The 25,067-nt window shown below is 43.8% G+C and overlaps 1 protein-coding gene across 10 annotated transcripts in view; it reads left to right on the top strand.

The window, feature by feature from the left end:
- Positions 1-24,613, top strand: part of PLCE1 (phospholipase C epsilon 1) — a 280,982-nt gene extending 256,369 nt beyond the window's left edge. For 6 of the 10 annotated variants that reach the window (XM_083149001.1, XM_083148999.1, XM_083149008.1 and 3 more), the window contains 8 exons: positions 6,899-7,160; positions 10,169-10,287; positions 11,776-11,904; positions 14,271-14,477; positions 15,055-15,222; positions 17,165-17,383; positions 18,585-18,800; positions 24,477-24,613. In XM_083149001.1, coding sequence (XP_083005127.1) covers positions 6,899-7,160; positions 10,169-10,287; positions 11,776-11,904; positions 14,271-14,477; positions 15,055-15,222; positions 17,165-17,383; positions 18,585-18,767 — 1,287 coding nt within the window. In that variant the 3' untranslated portion in view covers positions 18,768-18,800; positions 24,477-24,613. The remainder of the gene's footprint in view (positions 1-6,898; positions 7,161-10,168; positions 10,288-11,775; positions 11,905-14,270; positions 14,478-15,054; positions 15,223-17,164; positions 17,384-18,584; positions 18,801-24,476) is intronic. The other 4 variants (XM_083149004.1, XM_083149005.1, XM_083149009.1 and 1 more) reach the window with 2 other exon arrangements.
- The last annotated feature ends 454 nt before the right edge of the window (positions 24,614-25,067 follow it).

Consider the following 25,067-nt stretch of genomic DNA (forward strand, 5'->3'; position numbering starts at 1 on the left):
TGTACACTGTCTAGCAAAAATATTTATTTCTTATTGTACATATAGATATGTGGCAGACAATGAGCGTATGGATCTTAATTAGGAAAAAATTACCCCAATCATGGGGGAAGGTCGGCGCACTTTCAAGCAAAAATGTCAATTAGGGTATATAATATATATAGGGCGGCGTCGATATATAGTTCAGTTAACCAGTGCTGATATTGAGGGAGTACCGGTACCAGATTAAATATAGTACTGTTGCGCTAATTGCATTAATTCAATAATAGCGCTAATCCCAGTATCTGACAGGTACTGTAATGTGCCGGCGGCCGTGTGATTAGACAGTATGGGCTGGCTGGTGTTCCTATATGAGAACACTGACAGCCGCTCCAAACTTAGTATTTCACACGTTAACCAAATGTATTGGCGGCAGTGTTTAACCCCTTAGTCCCTGGAGTGCGGCGTGTTCTATTGTAACGCGCCGTCTCTCAATTGACAGGACTGGGTATGGTATCAGACCGGTATCGTCTCAACAACATTAATCTACAGTTTAAACTTTGACGGACGCTCTTCAATGTAGTGCTCGCACGCTGACCAACCGTGTCGGTAACAGCGGTGAGCACTATACGCTGACTGAGCGTCTCAGTGACAGCGTACCCCTCAGTCCCTGGAGTGCGGCGTGCTCTTTCGTGACACGCCGTCTCCCAATAGGTAGGACTGGGTGATGGAAGATAGGAGTGCACCCTCAGCCAACGGGCTGTATGCTTGCGCACCCGCTCAAAGCCACAATTATTAAGCTAAACAGATCAAAATTTTAACATTTCAATGGGGGAGTGGGGATAGCCCACGAAGTGTACGGTCGGCGTACGCTTCGCTAATGAGCTTCGTCAGGACCAACCTGGGTGGTACCTGCGAGCTCTTTAAATACCTGTCGGTTCAAGAGTATAGTGATGCGCAAGTGCGCTAATTGGCTGTCAGGAATGTCACTCAAGGATCGCATAATACGTTGTACGTTATGGTATGCATTCCATTTAAATACATTCAATGGGGACAGCAGTGTAGTAGTTAAAGGGAAAAACGCATAGTTATAGTGCGTTGGTGCGAATCAGAGCTTATATCGCCATTCATAGTGTGTAGTATGTGGACAAATCCGGGAGCATTGTATTGGTTGGCCAGTTAAACTGTCAATCAAAATACGTGTTACACCGGAATAGGTGCCCCGTGTATTGTTTACTGATCCCATGGTCTCCATAGTTACAGCAGTCCGAGTCCGATATATGCGTTATTAAAATTTGACCTGATTATTCAACAAATTTGGCATGTTAAGTTTATCTCATTTACTAGTTATGATGCAATGTCCACCAAAAGCGGCAGCAATTATATTTCAGGGGATATGTAAAAACTGGATGAATCGAGGGGGTTACAATCATGTTTGACTACAGATAGGACACGGACAGTTTCCAAGTTGCCAAGCTGTCAATCAGAATAGGTGTCGCCTTGTGGTGAGTGCCTGGTACATAATGGAAGGTCTCTAAGAATCTAGTAGTTCAAACGTTAGTAGGGGACATGGGGTGACCGTTCTTTTGGAATTGCTTATGTTCCATATTTTGGGACCCCAGTGATGACCATATGATCTGTGTAATTCATTGATAGAGATGGATATAACGACGGGGATCACAGATAGTGGGAGACATGAGATAGATCGAAATAATCAAAAGAGTGAATTTTACTCTTCTAGTGGAGAGATTGGTGAAAAGGGGAGAATATGAAAAATCGTGGAGTGTGTGTCAGTCATATAGGTCCCTAATAGGTTTGGGACAGGAGACAGTGGCTCCTGTCCCAAACCTATTAGGGACCTATATGATTGACACACACTCCACTCCAAAAGAACGGTCACCCCATGTCCCCTACTAACGTTTGAACTACTAGATTCTTAGAGACCTTCCATTATGTACCAGGCACTCACCACAAGGCGACACCTATTCTGATTGACAGCTTGGCAACTTGGAAACTGTCCGTGTCCTATCTGTAGTCAAACATGATTGTAACCCCCTCGATTCATCCAGTTTTTACATATCCCCTAAAATATAATTGCTGCCGCTTTTGGTGGACATTGCATCATAACTAGTAAATGAGATAAACTTAACATGCCAAATTTGTTGAATAATCAGGTCAAATTTTAATAACGCATACTGTATATCGGACTCGGACTGCTGTAACTATGGAGACCATGGGATCAGTAAACAATACACGGGGCACCTATTCCGGTGTAACACGTATTTTGATTGACAGTTTAACTGGCCAACCAATACAATGCTCCCGGATTTGTCCACATACTACACACTATGAATGGCGATATAAGCTCTGATTCGCACCAACGCACTATAACTATGCGTTTTTCCCTTTAACTACTACACTGCTGTCCCCATTGAATGTATTTAAATGGAATGCATACTATAACGTACAACGTATTATGCGATCCTTGAGTGACATTCCTGACAGCCAATGAGCGCACTTGCGCATCACTATACTCTTGAACCGACAGGTATTTAAAGAGCTCGCAGGTACCACCCAGGTTGGTCCTGACGAAGCTCATTAGCGAAGCGTACGCCGACCGTACACTTCGTGGGCTATCCCCACTCCCCCATTGAAATGTTAAAATTTTGATCTGTTTAGCTTAATAATTGTGGCTTTGAGCGGGTGCGCAAGCATACAGCCCGTTGGCTGAGGGTGCACTCCTATCTTCCATCACCCAGTCCTACCTATTGGGAGACGGCGTGTCACGAAAGAGCACGCCGCACTCCAGGGACTGAGGGGTACGCTGTCACTGAGACGCTCAGTCAGCGTATAGTGCTCACCGCTGTTACCTACACGGTTGGTCAGCGTGCGAGCACTACATTGAAGAGCGTCCGTCAAAGTTTAAACTGTAGATTAATGTTGTTGAGACGATACCGGTCTGATACCATACCCAGTCCTGTCAATTGAGAGACGGCGCGTTACAATAGAACACGCCGCACTCCAGGGACTAAGGGGTTAAACACTGCCGCCAATACATTTGGTTAACGTGTGAAATACTAAGTTTGGAGCGGCTGTCAGTGTTCTCATATAGGAACACCAGCCAGCCCATACTGTCTAATCACACGGCCGCCGGCACATTACAGTACCTGTCAGATACTGGGATTAGCGCTATTATTGAATTAATGCAATTAGCGCAACAGTACTATATTTAATCTGGTACCGGTACTCCCTCAATATCAGCACTGGTTAACTGAACTATATATCGACGCCGCCCTATATATATTATATACCCTAATTGACATTTTTGCTTGAAAGTGCGCCGACCTTCCCCCATGATTGGGGTAATTTTTTCCTAATTAAGATCCATACGCTCATTGTCTGCCACATATCTATATGTACAATAAGAAATAAATATTTTTGCTAGACAGTGTACAAAATCTGAGTGGAAACTGGGAATTAGGAGTGTGGGACCCCACATCGCAAGGATAACTTATATCCTTTTTTTAACTAAATTTTGTATGTCCTCCATGTTATGTGTCATTTTATTTCGCTATACTTTTAACTAAATATCAATTAAAGGTTACATTTTAATAAACTTTCTATAGGTGCACCACACAGTGACATTTCTTCTCTGTCCTAAATAAGATTTATAAATATGTGATCAACGATAAAAACATTGCTATGAACTTTTCTCATATTTTGAATCCTGCCCAAGTGGAGCTTTCAATAATGCGCACTAGTGTTCATTGCGTCAGAAGAAAATTAACCTACCACTATGATTGTTTGACGGAAAAGCAAAGTACACAGAGGCAACACACACAAACACACACACAACATACAAACACCACTTACAGGACAAGAGTTGGAATCAAACCCTAGTTCTGTGAGGCAGAAAAGTGAAGCATTGCAGCACTGTGTAAATCCAGTAGATGCACGCCTATAGGTGATTAGACAATATACTAGTCTAGCTGTACTGACTTGAGGACGAGACGTGAAGGGCTCCTTATATAGGCACACTAGTTTTTTTTTTTGTGCAATCAATTTTTATTAAAGAAAATCACAATACATCTCAGAAATAGAACAGTGTAATGTAATGCACTCAAGTGAACAATACCGACAAATACAGGCGTAGGGTGCTGAGTCCGTCTTTCAGGGTATGATGTGGAAGTATTCAACAATCAAACATTGACAATGTAATTCGTACCCATAATAAGATGTACCGATTATAAAAGGAAGTAGAATGTCAAAAAGAAAGTAAGGAAAAAAGGGGAGGGGGGGGAGGGGGGGAGGGGGGGGGAGGGGGAGGGAGGAGATTTGTACCCAGGGATCTCTACGACCCAGCGACCTGTCTCATGTGGTGTGCGTATTCTGAGGATTCTTTATAGGTGAGCCAGCTCAACCAAGTAGCTGTAAAGGTCTGGGGAGAACCTTTCAGAAAGGATGACAGATCTTCCATGGACATATATAAATCTATTCTGCGGAACCAGTGCGTGATGGGAGGGGCCCTGTTAGTTCTCCAGTGACAGGGAATGACTGCCCTAGCCGCATTCATTAGGTGTCTAATTAGAGATTTCTTATATCGGGAGATGGGCATGTCCATAAGATTAAGCAACCAGAATTCAGGAGTAAATGGAAGAGAGGAATTGATTATCTTTTCTGAGACGGTATGAATCTGGTGCCAATAATCTTGGATAACTGGGCAGGCCCACCAGATATGTAGGGGAGTGCCGATATGCTGGTTGCATCTCCAGCAGAGGTCGGGTAGGGCGCTGTTCATTTTGTGTAGTATGGAGGGGCATCTATACCATCGAGATAGTATCTTATATTGAGTTTCTAGAGTTTGGATTGAAGAGGAGGATGCAAAAACAAATTGAAATATTTGACTCCATTGATCTCCCGACAGTTCCTGACCCAGCTCTTTGTGCCACGCCCTCGTGTATGCAGGCGTTGGGTCTGGTAGGTTACTGAGGCATACTTGATAAAATTTAGAAATCAGGTGGTTCGGGGCCTCCTTAGAGAGTATTAGCGACTCAAAGGGGGTTGGGTCCCAGCCTTGATTTCGTTTCGGAAGGGAGGAGACATAATGTCTAATCTGGAGGTAGAACCAAAAGAGGCCCGTCGGGAGACCAATATCGTTATGCAGTTCCTCAAAGGAGCGTAGGCCAGATCTATCCACCAATTGTCCCAGGTGCGACACTTCTACTGAAAAGCGACTATAGAGATTTCGTAATTCAAATCCTGGAGGGAATTCTGGATTATTAATAAGCGGAGTAAGGAGCGTCACACCCGGGTCAAAATAGCGCAGGTATCTGCATCTACCCCAACAAGAAAGTGTTGGGGTCAGGGTGGGATGTCTCACCACAGGGATCTTCCGGAGCCATGGGATTACCTTTGGGGATATTCCCACCGAGTGGCCTTCGATAGTTGGCCACTGTTTAGATGGTGTAGGCCTAGACATTTCTACAATTCTGGTGATGTGGACCGAGTGGTAGTAACTGAGGAAGTGGGGGAGCTGCAGACCACCTCTTTCACGGCTTTGGACAAGGACTTTTTGGGCAATCCTAGGTCTGCGGTTCGCCCAGATAAATTTACTAACTATATTTTGTAATTCTTTGAAGAAAGAGGGGGGTATTACAATTGGGAGGGCTTGGAGCAAGAATAATATTTTAGGGAGGATGTTCATTTTAATCGTGTTAATTCTACCCAACCAGGATAATTTAAGTATGGACCAATTTGAAATAGACGTTTTTAAGCTGGCAAGCAGCGGCACAAAGTTAAGTTGGTAAAGATTTGAGTTATCTCTGGACAACAGGACCCCTAAATATTTGATGTATGTTGGGTGCCAGTGGAAGGGAAAGGCCTTTTTAAGACCTTCAACTGTACCACTTGGGGCAGATATATTCAGAGCTACAGACTTGGCAAAATTGATTTTAAAGTTAGTTAAACGTGCAAATTTCTCGAATTCCGACATCAGAGACGGTAGCGATGTGGTTGGACTCGAGATGGTTGCCAATACGTCATCTGCATATAACGCCAATTTGTGCTCATGTCTGCCGACCTGAATACCCTTGATGTTATCATTCATCCGTATCGCACGCGCCAGGGCCTCCATACATAACACAAAGATCAGAGGAGATAAGGGGCAGCCCTGGCGGGTGCCATTTCGAATCTCAACAGAGTTTGAAAGGGCTCCATTAACCCGAATTCGGGCCGTGGGGGTACTGTATAAGGCCAAAATACGGTGGAGACATTTGGGGATAGGCACACTAGTTTGTTTGCTCACTGTTAAGTTTTAACTAGTGCAAAACACGTTTCACATTTTATATGTGGTAGTCCTATAAACTCTCCCTCTTTGGACCTATTTATCATTGGTGGAATCATTCCTTAATGACGCATGTTGCTTGTATCTGTATCGTTTTGTAATAAACAGCCAGGAGGAGCATAGAGGCTGATGGGGAGGGATCTAATTATCCATGTCTGTTAATATTCCTTCCATAGATTTATATCCGCTAACACTACTTGAAGATTGCATTAGACCAAACTCCAAGAAGCCGCAATATATTCCTTATACGTACAGTAGGGTAGCTATCCTAAACTAAAGTTCTGGCTCTTCAACTTGCTTAAATCCTAAAACCATGCAGAAACTGTTTTACAATTGCTAAATAGCTGCCTCTTATTCATTTTCTGTGAAACCCATGCTATTTCCTCATAATGTACATGCATTGAGAGCATTTCAGTGCATTTAATTTGATGTGTTGCTCTATAATTTCAAGTGCGTGCACAATAGTACGTCACGACAAGCTATAAATCCAATCCGTACAAGGAAATGCCGTGGTCTGGTTTATCAAGTAGTGCTTCAATTCCTGCATACTGCAAATCTAAACCTCTGCTCGTCTTACAGATTGTCTCAGGACAGAATGTCTGTCCAAGTAACAGTACAGGAAGTCCTTGCATTGAGATCGATGTACTTGGGATGCCAGTGGACAGCTGTCATTTCAGGACGAAGCCGATACATCGCAATACCCTAAACCCAATGTGGAATGAGCAGTTTATGTTTCGAGTTTACTTTGAAGATCTTGTGTTTCTGCGTTTTGCTGTAGTGGAAAACAACAGCTCTGCAGTGACTGCCCAAAGAATTATTCCCCTCAAAGCCCTGAAGAGAGGTAATATTTCTTTGTAGTGTGATATTTCATTGTGACTTGCAGCATCACCTGGTTTAATCTGATATCCAGTTACTGCAATCAGAAGCAACATCAAGGCTATGCCAGGGGATGTAGGGAATGCTCAGCCACTGTGTCAGTGGAGGGAGCGGTAATGCAGAATGGAATAGCAGGGTGCCCATAGAACAATGACAACCTTACAGCCCAACCACTGAGACAAAAATCAATGCCATAGAAGGCTGATACATGTATATACTTGTTACTTATGCGTCTATCGGGAGGGGGCATGTTCTGGACGGGGATAACACGGTTAACCCTTGCAGCAAATAAAATATGATGCCATATATACAAAAATCAGCGGTTATGTGGCCCCTGTTGCAGGTTTAGGACCTTATTGCGGCCCGTTCGCAGCAGGGCTGTGTTCACACGGGGACCGATGTTTTTGTTCTGTACATGCGCATATGCAGGGTGCATGCACCCACGGCGAACAGACTGTTTGCTGGGTGCAAGCACCCAGGGCGGGGGGCGGAGATGGGCGGCGGGAGGCCCCATTAGCATATGGGAATGCCCAGCGTTTCATGGGCGTTCTCATGCTAATGAGGCCATAATGCAGGTGCAGGGGGCGGGAAGCTGACATCACCGGATGTCAGCTGCCCGCCCATTTCCTTCCCAGCGTGCAAGTATATGTAAGTGACTTGAAAGTCACTTTTATAGGCATGCACCTTCCACGTCCTTCAATGGTCGGCAACCATCAAAATATGTGGGAGGTTCCCCCTGCCCTGCGAATAGATGTTACTGTGTAACATCCATTCGCAAACCCCTGCGAGCAAGTCGCCCTTTGCGAAGGAATGTCACCAGCCAATCATTCGCAAGGCGGGGTTTGGTGGACTCACAGAAGCTTGTAGACTAGTTTGTTTATTAGCAACTCATTGCATTCATTGGTGTCTAACATGAAGGGAAGACCTACTTTGTCATTATATGTCTACATACAGTCTGTATACACCGTTATATATTTGGCATCTTACGGGACTAGATTCATATTGACCATAGAATGGCCCCTATCTAAAGTAATGTACGCAGAGAGATCTGCCGGATTTGCCTACCCAGCGACCAATTCACGTAAGTATACACTATACACTTACTGACATCCGTTCGCTGTGCCGTCCTGACTTCACAGCTGGGTGGGCATTTGAAATTGCCTCCCAGTTTGCAGACATGTCTGGTGTACACACTTGCAGATACGCTAGCGATATATCATCAGAATATATATCGCCCAGTGTATACCCAGCTTAAGAAAACATATAGGAATTTATGAGGCAATGGCAGATACTGCTTAAGAATTGCACACTTTTATATATGTGTAGTACATGTAAGTAGTCCTTACCTTACCGTAGACACCTGACATGTGATTCGCAGGGAGTGGTGTAGAATATTTTTATTGCAGATGTACATGTACTACTTAACGACTTATCTGGTCATTTATTTTCTTTAAAACTGCTTAAAAAAATTGTTAGGATATTTTATGACAATGAACATTCATTTAATACTTCTACAAAGCAATTTTATTAGAAAAAAGGACAATTAGCATTTTTACAATATCGTTTTTTCCAAACTTCGATTCATCACGACCTTCAGAACATTGGTCATAGCGACTTTCATTTTCACAATGGTTGCAGCCACTAGGTACACACTGGGGGCTGTGGGGGTGGAGTAGGGTTAGGATTTAACTGACCTTTCCCAGGCAGCTGCTCCTATGTGTAGCTTCCGAATTAGGGGTTCTGCTCTGCTGTGCTGTGCTGTGCTGTGCTGTGCTGTGCTGGTCGCTTCTAGGGACTGCACTGATTATATTTATATACCACACTTGTATGTGTGTGTGTGACTGAGTCTGAACTTGTAAGAGTGGCACAATGGAACTTGGGGTGGATAATTAGGTTGACCACAGGAAGGCCTTAGAGTGACACACTCAAAAGGTCAACCGGGTCATTCGTTCTACACAATCATTAGGTCGACTTTGGAAAGGTTGACGGTCAAAAGCTTGACATGGGTTTTTCATGTTTTTTTTCTTGTCCTGACATGGGCACCGCATCGGTGCACCGCGTCTCCTCGCATGACCTTTGGACTGTCAACCTTCCCATTATTGACCTAATGCTTGTCAACTTATTGACCTTGTCGACCAATAGCCATGTCACCCTAATGCATGTTGACTTTTCAATATTGACCTAGTGACCGTATACCCTTGTAAGGGGGTTTTACTGGATCACTTTGCAAATTAAGACACACCTTAGCGTGAAAAAGACACTCGGGGAATCCAAATCACAGGGGATGCAGCTTAGTAACCGAGCTGTCTCCTCTACAAGGTTTCTGCTCTTAGTGTTAATCAGTGCACATCTCGGTTTTCTGTTACATTGTATATTATAGCAGTATTAGAGAAGACATTGGCCCTATTGTTGAATTTAAGGCACGGCATAGTAAACACAGTCTGATTGTGTAGGTGATATACTAAGCCGGGGTTTACGGTTTCTCCTGCGGATGTCACAAGTTAATCATGAGAGTGTCTGATGTAGCATGTGCCGTAATATACAGCTTCTAATACCCAGCAGCATGTTTAACATTTATCTTCACATCGGTAATAATATTTATATCTGCAGAATAGAATCACGGTATTATAGTTACCAGGAGAGAGAGTATTTTCAAAGTCTTTTTAAAGTATTTTTAATTGTGACCATTTTTTGCTGATGGGCACCAGCACTCTGGTTCATAAGGAGTCCGGACTGGCTTCCTAGTTCTCTAAATACCTATCTATGGCAATATTATGGTACTTATTCACACGGCAATACTATGGTACCTCTCAGTCTGTCAGCGTAGTCTGGTTATATCTTGGCATCTGTACTTCAATGGGGTTCAGTTTTTGCAATACATTGTTTCTTCTACAGAAATTGTCCCACTTGCAATGTTGTAATTACTGCTATTGTTGTACTGACTGTTCCCTGTTCTTTATATGACAACCGTAGGCTACAGACACTTACAGCTGCACACCTTACACAACGAGCCTTTGGAGATCTCCACGCTATTCATTAACAGCCGACGAATGGAAGAGATTCCCAGTGGTAGTTCCCTGCCAGCCTCTTTGGTAGGTGACCCTAAATACTTGTTGTACTGTACATGCTAAATGTCCATCCACATTGGTCATCTTACATAATAGGCAATATGTAGTAGCCTGTGAGGTGCAGGCCGTTCCGTAATTTCTGTTACCGGTAGTCTGCCCATATTTTTAAAGCGGCAATCATTTCCACGGCAAAACCACGTCGGTTTTGCCTTCTAAACAATTGGCACTTTAAAAATATAGGCAAGCTCATCAAATGTTCTAAACAGCCTACATTTAGCATGCTGTTACATATTACCCAAGGTATTATTATAACCTTTATCTGGTTGGTTAATATTGCCTGGAAAAAGTTTAATCTCAGAACAGAAATAGGATTGATCAAATCAATCAGCTCCTAACTGTCATTTTCAAACACAGCCTATAAAGTGACAGAAGCTGATAGGTTATTACTTTCTCTCTTTCCGGACTTTGATCAATCTCCTCAAAAATGTGGTAGGGAAGCAGGTTTACTATGCACTAAGTATGTAAACTGCTAAATATTAGATGCATACATAGGGCATTATTCAATTAAAGTCAGATCCATTCCGACATTCATTGGAATGGATCCGGCATGCCCAATCCAACTGTCGGATTTGGCTGCTCACCCGGGTGGCGCCACGACAGCAATAGAGGAGGTGGTAGGAGACGGGATATGAGGGTGCCGGATAAGCTGGTGCTGCTCACCCAGCCAGGCGGCAGGACAGGGTGAGCCTCCGAAGGAGGCTGTGGGAGGCGGGTGGGAGAATGACAGACCGGAGGACAGAAAGGGCCAAAGCCGAATCGTATTTGGCTGCGTTTCCGACAAGAGCAGGTGGATTGGTGGCTATTCCGACCTGTTTGAAAAAAAACAGGCCTTATTGAAAAGGTCGGAACCCCTTCCGACCTAAATCATTCGGAAACTGACATCTTTTCGACAAGGCGGCAGTTGCCACAGTAATTGAATATTCCCCATAATAGTGCCAACATAGGGAAAATGTCTACAGTGTTATATGATGTCAATTTAGTATTCTATCTAGATGTTCCCTATAGTTTTTGCACTCATGAAAGGTTTTGCTTCTTAATGGAATTTGATTGACCGTTTCTTCAAAACATAATCAACTGCTAGAAAATAGTGTGTCAGAAAATGTTCCTGCTTTCATATGGGTGGATGAAGTGCAGACATTCTAAAAGCTTCTGCCACACTACCCTGCGTTAATCGTCTACCAGTCCACAGCAGTTATTTATAGGTAGTAAAATATAGTCTGACTTAGGGTTTGCTTTGGTCTGTTGTCAATAGCACCAGTACGTATTCTGCTTTCCATACACGCTCATGTAGTGCTGGGGAAATGGCATAAACTGTAATTTACTGCTGGTTTATGTAAGAAATCCAATAGCAATTTCCAGTGGTGTCATGCACATTATGCCTGTCCCTAGTATTTTAAATAATTTATCTGTGTAATTGATTCTATTAAATACTATTTTCTGCCCCTTTTAAAGTTTTTCAGCTCAGAAGAAAGGAAGGCCTCATCAGTGTTCAGAGTCACCGTACATGGAATTCCTGGGCCAGAACCGTTCTCTCTATTTAATATTATTAGTGGTACAACTGCAAAGCAACTACTGGATCAAGTAAGTTTATATTCATTTCTTGCTTAATTTCTGTATTTTATTTTATTTTGAACAGGTTCATATGTGACTGGGAGCAAAAATGTTCCATCCCATGTTCAAAGCATCCAAGTCCAACTTTGGTACTGGTTGGCGAAAAGGAAAAATTAACAAAATATAAAATTTTTACTCTTACATCTTGGTAGCCATTGTAGACACTGTCGTTACCTGAGCCACCTGGGCTGGAGGTGTGTTAGTTGGACAAATAAACACCTGGGCAGAAAAGTAAACTTGTGATTTTTTTTTTTTATGAGACCTCTGTGCACTTTTCAAAGGTGGGGATGGACCATTTTCCTTTTTGAAACTGATAGTGTCATAATAGATGTTTTATGTATGGGCCTTGGTGTGTATACTGTAACAGCCTTTGTTGCCCTATGGCAGTCAATATCAGGATGTTCGTTACACCACTGGCCATACGTACATGATAACTACAGCCACCACACATCAAATTCAGCAGTTTAAATCCCAATACTGTTACTCAAATCCTCCTCATGGTTACTATACCACCCTCTCTTTGGCCTAAACTGCACCCTCATTTCTTATGACTTGGCCCTTACTTTAAATTCAAGATCAACCCCATTCCATTGCTTGTGTTATATCTGTGCATAGAGTGTTTTACTTTAGGTAGAATAATATGGTAATAATCCAGTTTCACAACCCAACTCCTAACCTTTGATATGCATACACATTATAATTTTTGCATAACTTGTGAGTACATTGCAACCATCAATGGAGATGTTGCCTTAATAATTCTACTTTATAAAGATCATTTTTCAGAAACTTATCTCAATTTGTCTGACATACTACAGCTGCCTTGACTAAGAATATTCTGTACAGCTTTGATGATAGGTCATAATTCGTTGTCTACTTACATTGAATTGAGGCAGCAGAATCCTTCTTCCACCTTATACATATACACCACTGATACACCATTATAAAATAGTGGGCTCCAGGGGCAGATCCAGAAAAAATGACAGTGGGGGGGGGAGCATCGTTAAAGAAGAAGGGTGGTGGTTAGTGGAGAGAGGTGAATTTGCATGCACCTTCTATACATACATTTCTATCGCGCCACCACACACTGTTTATATATACTACACCTCTGAACACCACCGCTTATACACATAAATGCCTATCACTCCCATCCACCCCTTATATAATTTATACATATCTCCCCCCTCCTTATATACCTATCATTACATCCCACAAAGTTTATATACTAAATATCTACAGTAACACACACACACACATTCCTTATATAATACATAATATTCCTTCTATACAGTACCTCCTTGAGTCTGCATGCAGGAACCAGGGCAGGAGGCACATTACAGGAAGCTGCAGACAGGTGACGCTGGCGCACCACTACTGGTTAATACACTTACTGTACATAGCAGACGCCTGCTGGGCTTGGGGAAGCGATTCCCCCCCCCCCCCCTTCCTGCACTGAGAAGAGCCGCAGAGTCCAGTCTCACTGCTGGGGGGAGGAGGTGGAGGCTGCTGCTGTCTGCAGAGAGCCGTGACTGGACCTAGTGACCGCCGCCTTTGTCTTAAAGAGACAGCAGCAGTGCTGCTGCTCTCCATGGAAAACATAATTGTTAGAAAAGACAGATGCCCCCCTCCCCCTCCAGCCCATTGGTGGGCTCTAATACTGTGTTTGTGTGAGCGAGGCCATCTGCCCTACTGTGGAATGACTTATGCTAGAAGTGTAGAAATTATTTTCTAGTTACCATAATGGAAAAATCAATTTATTAATCAGAAGTACAACTTAGGTACAATAACATTTTACACAAAGGACCATGAAAACAGCATGTATACAGTATATGCCCATAATGGAAAGGGGAGTTTTGCTTCCGGTAGTTTTTAAAGAGATACAATGGGACAGAGTTTGCTATGATATGGAACCAGATGGCTCTCTAGAGGTTGCACTATTTGCTTTGTACAGTACGGTACAGTGTTTGTGTAAGGTGGTGTCAGTTGGATACTATTCGAACCTGTGTGTCTTAATCACTGAGTCGAACATTAAGAACCCACACTTGTTTGTTCAGGGTCAGACAAAAATATTTACAATCACTTCTATGCAAGTCAAGGAGATCCCCATATTTCATGAATGTCAGTGGTGTTTAGCTGTGTATTACTATTGCCCGAAGTCACCAATCGCTGGTTTCAGCTCAGCTCGCTCCAGTGGTTTCAAGACCGGTGACTGAGGAGAGTTGGAGTAAGCAGATTACTCTGTGCGACCTCTTCAGGGGATGTCTGGAATTTCACATTATCCTATTTCTTCAACAATATGGTATATTTATCATTTTGTTTTTTATTATTATTTGATGCAGATTTTGGCTACTAATAGAAGACATGAAAATAGCAAGGACTATTTTTTGATGGAAGAAAAATGCTTCATATCAAAGGACAAAAACGAGTGCAAGAAACTCCCATTCCAAAGGGTGATTAGCCCGGAAGAAGACATCCTACAGGTTCTAAATAGCTGGTTTCCAGAGGAAGGATACGTGGGACGGATCATTCTGAAGACACAAGAAGAAGTATGTTCAAATCAAGTCAATTGTCCAACGTGGGGGGTATTTAATTAATGCTGATTTTTCCGAAAGCAGATAACTTACAGTTGACCTGTTCATTCTGTCCAACTGTCGCTAATTTTCCGATTGTTGGGTAACTCATGGATCGATAAAACACCCGTGAAATTAACAGTGTAGTGGCCGTTTTTGCCAATACAAACTCGGCTTTTTTAAAGCCAAATCTACATTGGCGGAAATGGCCGCTAAATTGTCTAATTCATGTCCGTTTTAGATGATGCGCGGTTGCATTGAATAAGTGTGTGCCGATACTTTCACCTGTCGGAAATACCAGCACACACTGAAAATCTCCCACGGTATGCAATCAGTTTGTCAGGAAAACATGCGTAAGAGTAGAATGTGTGAAGTGGTTCTTAGTGGCTCAATGAGGCGAATGTGACCTATTTGTCTCCATTAGTGCTTAGTAGAATCACATGGAACTGGAACTGTTTACAATGCATTTGTATTGTTATGCGGATATTAGCTCATGCTGCTGTTAATCTGATTGCTGCTGGCACTACAGCTATTTGTTCGTGTTCTTTTTTAGAATCTAAATGACAAAAACATTTCCGTGGAGGAGAAGGAGGAAAAGGATCTGCCTGTCAGCTCAGATGATGAGAGTTTTTTTGTCCAGGTACATGATGTCTCTCCTGAGCAGCCGCGCACTGTGATACGAGCTCTGCGCTTCAGTACAGCACAGGACGTAATTCAGCAGGTAATCGGAATGTCTCTCCCTGTCTATGCTGCCAAGTGTCCAGGATATGATCACTCATGCAGCGGCTTAGCATTTATACATCTCTAGCACAGCCAAGCCTGTGTTCTGCCTCTTATTTCATTTCTTGTATATGCAATCTCCAGCATCTGAGTATTCTGTAGACCCAACTTCCTCACATAACATATAGTACTGGCATGTCTGAAAGATATTGCGCCAAGATTACTGCTCAGTCACTGAACTTATCATACGTACAACCAATAGACTTTGCCTGGTTTATTCACTTACCGGAATAAGGAGATTGCACTTTTAGGGCCATATTCAATGCGGCCGGCGAGGGGGTTAAATGGCGGGGATCGCCGGAAACAAGCGACCCTCGCCATTTAACCCTATGCGCCGGCCGCTCACCCTATTCTACATTCTGTCAGATGGTGGCGAGGATTCCCCCAAACAGCGATGTTCGCGGCTAATGCAGGAAGCCTGCTGCATTTAGCCATGAGCCTTACTGTTTTAGCGGCCGCACACGCCGTTTCCCCCCACGCTGCAAAAACCCAGCGAGGTGGAAATGGCGTGTGCTGGGGGTCAATAGAATACTCACTGTGCAAGCTGTGACAGTCAGCACTGCCCGCAAAACATTATTGAATATATCCCTTACTGTCTTGTGTATATTATTACATACATACATACATACATCTATAGACAAATACAAAGACAGAAATCTACTTGTTACTTGTATCCTAGCATGGCGCCCATCGCATAAGATTGTATGCCTTAATTAAGGCATACAATCTTATGCGATCACATACAATTGAAAAGATTTTTAATTGTATGTACAGTACAATATCGCATCTTATGGATCTTATGGATCTCATGGATCTTATGCATCCATAAGATGCATAAGATCCATGAGATCCATAAGATGCCATAAGATAAAAGATCCATCAACACCAACCAGAAGCGCGGCGAGCGCAGCGGCACGCGTCCTCCAACCTTTTCATACCTCCACTATCCACGTCGGCGTGGAGTTGATATTATATAGTGTGGCGAGCGCAGCGAGCCACCGAGCCCGAAGCGTGTCGAGCGGACACGTGATACCCGTGAAGTAATGCGCGTCCCCTCGCGGGGCTCGCTGCGCTCCCCAAGCTTCGGGCTCGGTGGCTTGCTGCGCTCGCCACACTATATAAAAGCAACTCCACGCCGACGTGGATAGTGGGGGTATGAAAAGGACGCGTACCGTCGCCCCTCGCGGGCTCGCTGCGCTCGCCACGCTTTCGGGTTGGCGTCAATAGTGGGGTGGCGTTAACAATGGGGGGGGGGGGAATTTCACCCATGAGGGGGGTTAGCAATTAAAATTGGGGTTTTGGGGGCTTTTTACATTGGAATCAATGTAAAATTGGGTCTCAGGGACCATTTCACATTGATTCCAATGTAAAAATCTCGTCCATCGCATGCATCTTATGCCCCACAAACACATAAGATGCATGCAATGCTTGCGATATCGGCTCGACACATACAATCTAGATCGTGGGCGCCGTGCTAGGAAACAAGTCCCATCTACTTTTGAAATTCAACTTCAACATACTTACCTTGGTGCTCTCCTGTATGTGTTTACACCAATACATACTGTATGGCGTAAATGGCGGCATTCAGGGTGAAGTGTACAAGTGTCCATGAGTGCCATTCACCCCACCTGTCTGTCTGGGCTGCTGTACATTCCCTGTAGACAATGGTTGAGCTACAAGCATATATGGAAGCATTGGTGCATTGCCTTGTACCTGTCCTGTTTCAGACTCCCTTTTCCACACCTTTATAGAACAAGCACAGCACTCTTGTTTGACCTAAGTGCGAATTGGCAGGATGCACAACATGCTAATGGTCATAATGGCATATAATGAACAAGGGAAATGTATACAATCCTCTAACATCTCCCTCTTTATTGTCTCAGGCCCTCAGCAAAGCCAAATACTCCTACAGAATTCTAAACAATCCTAATCCGGGCGACTATGTGCTTCTAGAGGAGGTGACGAAAGAGACGTCAACCAAGAAGTCATCAACCACAAAAACATTGCAGCGAGTCCTTTCCGACAACGAGTGTGTCTTTCAGGCGCAAAGCAAATGGAAAGGAGCCGGAAAATTCATCCTTAAATTAAAGGAGCAGGTCCAGGTAAAGTAAATGGCAACAGGACAGTGTCTGACACTTGGCGTGTGAGAAATCCTCCCAAGGACTTTGCATGAAGTATGTTGTCATTTTATCACCTCCTTACATTTCAGAGAGGATGTCTGTGTCATTTCCGCTAGGTCATTTCTTCCATGATCAAATGTCTGCTGTGCAGACCAGTACATTCTATGTGTAACCTGCCAGACACCTGCTGCGCTTTATCATGTGCTCATGTGTTTCCTTTGAAGATAGAATTACCCTGTCAGATAGGACTTTGTGAAGGTTGACTTGTGAAGCAGTTTCACCAAGTGACCAAAATAACTTGGTTACTTCACAACAGTATACACCAATTCATTCTTCATCTACCTAATCTTAAATCTATTCTAGAGAATGAATAATATCGGTGTTAGAAATTATCGACCTCGTTATGGAAAGGACAGTTTCAGAAACAGGGACATGCTCCACGGTCCACCTACACCAACAGGCGCTGTCACAATGAACAAATCTCAACAGAAACATCCAGTAGTTGGTCACCAGGTTTCAAACAAACTGACTACTACCTCCAACATCCGGAATCCAGTGCACATGGAGGACCGTATGCTGGCAGCAGCCTTCCCTGATGGGTTTAGCGATAGAACTCACAAACTATGGGCCTAATTCAGCACAGATCGCTATTGTGAGAATTTGCAGTGGACTGTGCCCAGACAGAAAGCAGAGACGCCCCTTCTGAATTTGTGAGATAACTACAAATGAATTGAGGCTTCCACTAAACAGACCCTCCTCACAAACACTTGGGCACACCAGCGTTGTTTCAGCTATAGCCATGAAGTGGCAGGCTTCCACCCCACCCCCCAAAAACACCAGCTTCCTGCCAATCAAACTCTGTCCGCATTGCATTTACAAACCATACGTATTTTCAGTTGCTATTCTCTGATTAACGATCCGTGATGAATAAGCCCCTATTGCCGGTATTCGATTAGCTGCGGTAATTTCCCCCAGCTAATTGATTGGTCGGTAGCTATCTAATTAGCCCTGATACTCCTCCCTAATTGGGGGATTATGCACTGGTTATGATTATGCGCTGTCCTTGCTAAGGAGACTTTTCAGTAGAAAGCTGTCACTGGAGGCTCAGGGACCTGTTTTCTGGAGAAAATGGACAATTTTAGATTCAAGATGAATATGTGAGTAATGTACATTTGTTTCTTAGCAGGCAGCAAGAGATGACAAGAGGAAAGGAATCTCTATCGCCAGTGAACTGAAGAAGCTAGCAAAGTCAAGCAGGCAGTCCCGGAACTTCACATTGTCCCCTCAGATCATGTCGCCAGAAGGTACCCAGAATAAAGATGAAAAACCTGCATGCAGTTTGTCCGTCAATGACATCAGTGAATAGCAACTATATTTGTGTGCATCAAATTCCTTGCAGGTATGGGTGCTTTACCTGTTCCCTTTATTCCTCACTTATTCTGTATTAATGTGTGTTTGTATACGGAACTAACAATACAGATAAGCTACTATGTATAGAAAGGGTTTCGTTCTACTGAGGAACACATGGCTTCCTTCCTATACTTCCCTACAGTCTGTGTTGCTGCCACATTGTACATCTCTCGGCAGCTGGCAGGGAGGACACTGACAAATAACTGCACATACACAAATCACGAGACTGTCAGAGTTCATTACAAATATTTGGGGCGATTCATCAAACTTTTTACAGAGATTTTATTACATGTACTGTGTACATAGATATAGGATAGCTAATGCTAAATCTCTCCCACTATCTGTATATCATTGCCATTGCATCTCCTCTGAAGACATTTTTTTTAACATTATACATTTAGGGCCCGTGTGTAAGATGCAGGTGTGGACGCCATTCTGTCCAGTCTTTCTAAAGTATATCTTTAAAGCGATATTAATTTAAAAAGTTAAACCAAAATGGTTTTGGTTTTTAAATTATTCAAATAACCAGTTTTTGCATGTCTTTCTGACTTTTGAAATGATTGTTTTAACAATCGTATTATTGTCCCGCTTCAATAAAAAATATGTTTAAAAATCATTCGGACTCGGCGGAATCCTGGCCATGCCTGCATCCCAACACCGTGCTGGGAAATCACTGGAAGCCACGGTCCCCAATCACTTGCGCACACTGGGAGCAGCAGTCTCACATCACTCGCACACAATGGGAGCCGTGCTCCCCCACAGTCGCACACAATGGGACCCGTGCTCCCCATCACTCGCACACAATGGGACCCGTGCTCCCCATCACTCGCACACAATGGGAGCCATGCTCCCCCATCACTCGCACACAATGGGAGCTGTGCTCCCCATCACTTGCACACAATGGGACCCGTGCTCCCCATCACTCGCACACAATGGGAGCTGTGCTCCCCTATCACTCGCACACAATGGGAGCCGTGCTCCCCCATCACTCGCACACAATGGGAGCTGTGCTCCCCTATCACTCGCACACAATGGGACCCGTGCTCCCCATCACTCGCACACAATGGGAGCTGTGCTCCCCCATCACTCGCACACAATGGGAGCTGTGCTCCCCATCACTCGCACACAATGGGACCCGTGCTCCCCATCACTCGCACACAATGGGAGCTGTGCTCCCCTATCACTCGCACACAATGGGAGCCGTGCTCCCCCATCACTCGCACACAATGGGAGCTGTGCTCCCCTATCACTCGCACACAATGGGACCCGTGTTACCCATCACTCGCACACAATGGGAGCCGTGCTCCCCATCACTCGCACACAATGGGAGCTGTGCTCCCCTATCACTCGCACACAATGGGAGCTGTGCTCCCCCATCACTCACACACAATGGGAGCTGTGCTCCCCCATCACTCGCACACAATGGGAGCTGTGCTCCCCCATCACTCGCACACACTTGTAACATAAACCTCGAATCAGAATGTTCAGGGACTTGCTCATCTCTGCTGTTCCCTGATGCTAATGACACAACAAAACTGACCTTAGATTCATGCAAAACAGGGTTAGCAGCGCTCTGCTGTCGTTGCACAGTGTGCACAATCCCGTGCCATTGTTGCATAACGCACGCAATCCAGTGCCATCTTTGCACAGTGCGCACTATCTTGTTCTTTATTTGGGTATTATGTGCACTACAGCTGTAAACAGTTTTTAAATATATGGAATAAATCTATTTGCACTAAACAAAATTCCATATTACTAATACTGACCCTTTTATTTTATAGCAATCTTCTTACGGGTAGATGGCGGTTTCCCATATAATTAAAATGCACCCCTTGCTCCTAGGGCTATTTAAGTGACTTTCTGCACAGACTGCTCATTTAGCACTGCATCCACCAGGACTTATTGGCTTTGGAAGCAAACTGCTTTTCTTATCTGGACCAGATAATAACTGGTGACATTTTCTTCCATAAAATAAAAAAAGGGAGCGGCAAGTAGTCACTGTTATATTGAATCATAGCCAGGGAAGTAGAGTGTTTCTTCCAGAAAGAGTAGTGGATAAGGGAAGAGCTACATAACATTGCTACGCAGCACAATCTGATTGTTTTGAAGAGTGATTAACCAGCTGTAACATTACACATTTCCCTCATAAATTATGGAGATTATTTCACTACGAGAGTAAGGGTAGTCATTGTTAAATATCATTAGTGCTCAGAGCCTTCTCTTACATGTGTGTGCAGGGACCTGTAATGTAAGAGGACGCTAACTGCCCCTCACTTACAGATGATGGCTTGTCATTTTCAGGCCTAGCACTATCTCGTATCCCTGCAAGTGCTAATATTAATATTGGCTGCCAGATAATGACCAGTACAGAATAATGCTGATTAACATGAATCTAGCATGAATCTAGCTGTACACAAATAGCCAATGGGAAATTGTGCTTGGAACAAGCCACGTTTTTAAAATGAAGACCAACCGAATTTTTTCAGTTTAATAAAATAACTAAACAAATGATCACATTAAAAAAAAGGAATCAGCTTACTTTTTTTTTCTTATACTACAAAGTGGCTTGTCGAGATTCCGATCCCCGAGCTTCCAGCATGATGTACCGCTGTGTATTTTTCCCCTGTTGTGGCCATTTATTCATTTTGATATTGCAGTACACTAACAATGTGCTTAGCATGCTGCTCTGTGGTTGCATTTGGTGTCTTCTCATCTGGGCACCAAAGCTTTTTTTATGTAGTGCAAAACTAATGTTTCATATTTGTGATTAGATCTCATTACATAATGGTTGTCCACAAAGCTAATGTGTGCCGTTCGCTCCTCGATAATGTAATGTGGCCACCACTAATACAATCATATGAGATTATGTAGGAAAAAAAATGCATAATGTGAGCAAACTCAATTTTTGTATGTCACTGAGCAGGAGCCGGCATTTTATTGTCATCACTCGGCAGGTGACACTTTGGTGCAGCCAAAGATACGGTCACTAGGTCTATAAGCATTAGGTCAACATCACAAGGTCAACATGACTGTCGGTTGACATGGGGTTAGGTCGACAGGGTCATTATGTCAACATGGGAAGGCCGATAGTCAAAGGTCTACATTGTATTCTTCACCTTTTTTTTGAGCCGACATGTGCCGACAGGCGGTTTTTCATGCCCTACCATCCACAAGGCCGTGGTGGGAGAATAGTGTGCCGAGTGTAGTGAGCCATGCAAGGGGATGCGGTTCTACGTTTCAGTGTCCATGTCGAAATTAGGGACAAAAAAAAGTGAAAAACCCCATGTCGACCTAACGGCATGTTGACCTAGTTGCTGTCTGACCAATGATCTATACCAACTCCCGTTGTCACCACTGTAGGGGGTGACTACAGTTGGATGGAGGCAAATGGATTATTAAATATAATATTGGGGTGTAATGGGTGTAGCTAGCACAACCAGGGCACAGATAATGTGGACTAAACGAAGTGCTGTGTATATATGCATCCAGTGTTTTGAACTTTATATCCAGGGTGCTTCACGTACAGCATTAAAATCCGTTTGTGAAAAAGGCTAACTTTCCAAGTATGAAGCAAACTCGGATGTAAATAAAAATCTCTGTGTTCTAAATACTGATGACATTTTGATTTGTGGATGAATACACTGATAGATATATGTGAAAATGATAGTTTCAATTATAATGGTTCTTTGTTTCTAAAGAAAAATTCAGTAGGCAACATGAGGAGAACGTATTGGAACCATACCAGACAAATTTTTTTTCCATTTTACCTTATTTGTGGGGCAAAAAATAAAAAAAATCACGGTTAGAATACTTTTCCATGAGAATAGTGCAATTATATTGCAGGTGCACAATGGCCCTTATTCTGGTTGGTGCGGTAATATCCGCGTGCGTTCGTCCCGCCGATGTTTTGTGTCTGCGCATGTGCAGAGGCGTCTCTGCGCATGTGCGAGCGGGGCGTACGGCCAAATCCCGCATGATATGTGAACACTCCGAACAGGGGGTGGAGAGGGGCGTGAAGGGCTATTTGGGCTCATTACCATATGCATACGCCCCGCGTTTCATGGGCGTTCCCATGCAAACGCTGGGCGTACGTATGGTAATGCGGCCGTGACGCACGTGTAGGGGGCGGACATATGACATCGCCGGATGTCAGCTGCCCACCCAGATCCCTGCTTTTGCACGGAGAAATGTCCGTGTGGTCTGAGGTTGCGGGAGCTGGTGGAGCACTCGGTCCTGCATTCGATGGTCTGCGACCATCGAATGTTGGGGGAGGTTCCCTGAGATGGAGGAGGCGTATTCCGTGAAAAATACACGTGCGGTCCGTTCGGCCAGCTTCTTACCGCGTATGGACGGAGCTGGCGATCCGTATGGAAGGCGGGGTTTCGCACGCACGGTCCTGGCCGCATATTCGGATCCGGCCGCACCGATCAGAATAAGGGCCAATGTCCCCTCAGGTGGACATATGTATAACTATTTACAGTTTTATAAGCCATGAAGATTAGTAAAATTATTTTTAAGATGGCCATACATCAGAAAGATATTGTACCCAATCATACAACCTCAATTGATTGTATGATGGATTGTATGCAGATTGTGTGCACGTCTTGTGTACAAATACATGCAGCAGATGGATTGTATGACTGATTGTATGATGGATTGTGTGTAGATTGTGTGTCCAAAAACCACCAAGGACTGCTGGGGATTTCAAGGGAAATTGTACACAATCATGAGTGCAATCGATCTTAAGATCGATCTTTCTGATGTATGGCCAGCTTTACACTTAATTTATAATTCATGCAAAGGGTTAAACTAAAATTAAATGAGCTAATACTGAAATATCTGGAAGAGTACCGGGGAGTAGTGTATTAACTCCGCTTGTTGTGGAACCAATGAAGTTCTCTTGTGAGTTGATGATATTATTTTATTGGGGGTGTCCCATTACATTATTTCTGCACAAAGCCATCTTAATGTATGGACTGCTTGGCCCTTCGAGCTGGGGCAGATTGGGTTGTGGGCATCTTCCTCCTGAGCTTCTTGGGAGGCAGTAGAGAATGCTGCCTGGTCACCATGATTGTGAATCTTAATCTGTGTACACACAGGCATAAATCGCTGGCAATATGGTTGCTATACGACCATGTTGCCAGTGATTGGAGTGTGCTCCGGCGATAAATCGCCGGGTGCGCACTCCCATTTTCAGCCCCATAATGGTCGCTGGTCGGAGGATTATGCTCCTCCGACCAGCGACTTCCCCTGCCTCTTCTCCCGGCAGTGTGTCATGTACATCAGCGACCATCTCTGGTCGCTGATGAAAACGGGACACTGAGCAATATGATTACTAGTAATATATTGCTAGCGATCATATTGCTCTATGTGTACGCAACATTACACAAACAGAGCTACCAGGCAGCATTGTCTTCCTGCCTCCCAGCCTGCAGCCAGGCAGTGATTGGCTGTCAGCATGCTGATTGGTGGTTCAATGTATAAAACCTAGTAGAGTCATGGCATGGAACCACAGGAGGGGTCTTAACTTGCATGGATATCAGAATGGTTGTAGCAATAGGAAAATTAGACACATTTTAATAATTGTGCCTCAAACAGTAAAGAATCCAGAAAATGCATTCAAATTTTAACTTGCAAACTTATTATTGCTGCTATTATATTACAGAAGGCTGTATATGCTACGAAAGTATCACAAGAACCGCAGAAGACATGGCAGCCGTGGATAACAGACACGATACCATATACCCATCCTGTTGTAGGAGGCCAACTGCAGCCTGGTGCTTTCAGCTTCTCAAAAATTGGAAACTGCCAAAATGATCGGAGCGATACCGTTCTGCTAGAATTCCCATGAAGGTAGAGCCTGCATTGGTGATCACAATGGATTCCCTATGGCACTCGCTGTGGAGCAGTTGTTTTATGTTGGACCTGTAGAAAGGTTGATGTCAGGAGGCTTGGAAGCCTAAAGCTTGGTGGAAGGGAAAAGACAAGCTTGTAGAGACGGTCACAGAGATGAGTAGAAAACAATTTAAATGTCCGTTAGACATTGCGCAAGAGAATGTTTATGGGACTGTGTTTTACAATGACGTTATATCCAATCAATGTCATTTTATTGGTAATAATGGTATATGATAGAGTTGCATAAGGTGACCCTTTTTCTTATATGTAGTGTCAGTATAAAATACTGTAAGACATTGTGATGTTTGAGGTGACATACTGTACCCATATGGTAGTTGTGGTTCATTAGTGGGCATTCTCT

Source organism: Crinia signifera, chromosome 6 (genome assembly GCF_055691185.1).
Source record: "Crinia signifera chromosome 6, ASM5569118v1, whole genome shotgun sequence".
NCBI classification, from domain to species: Eukaryota; Metazoa; Chordata; class Amphibia; order Anura; family Myobatrachidae; genus Crinia; species Crinia signifera.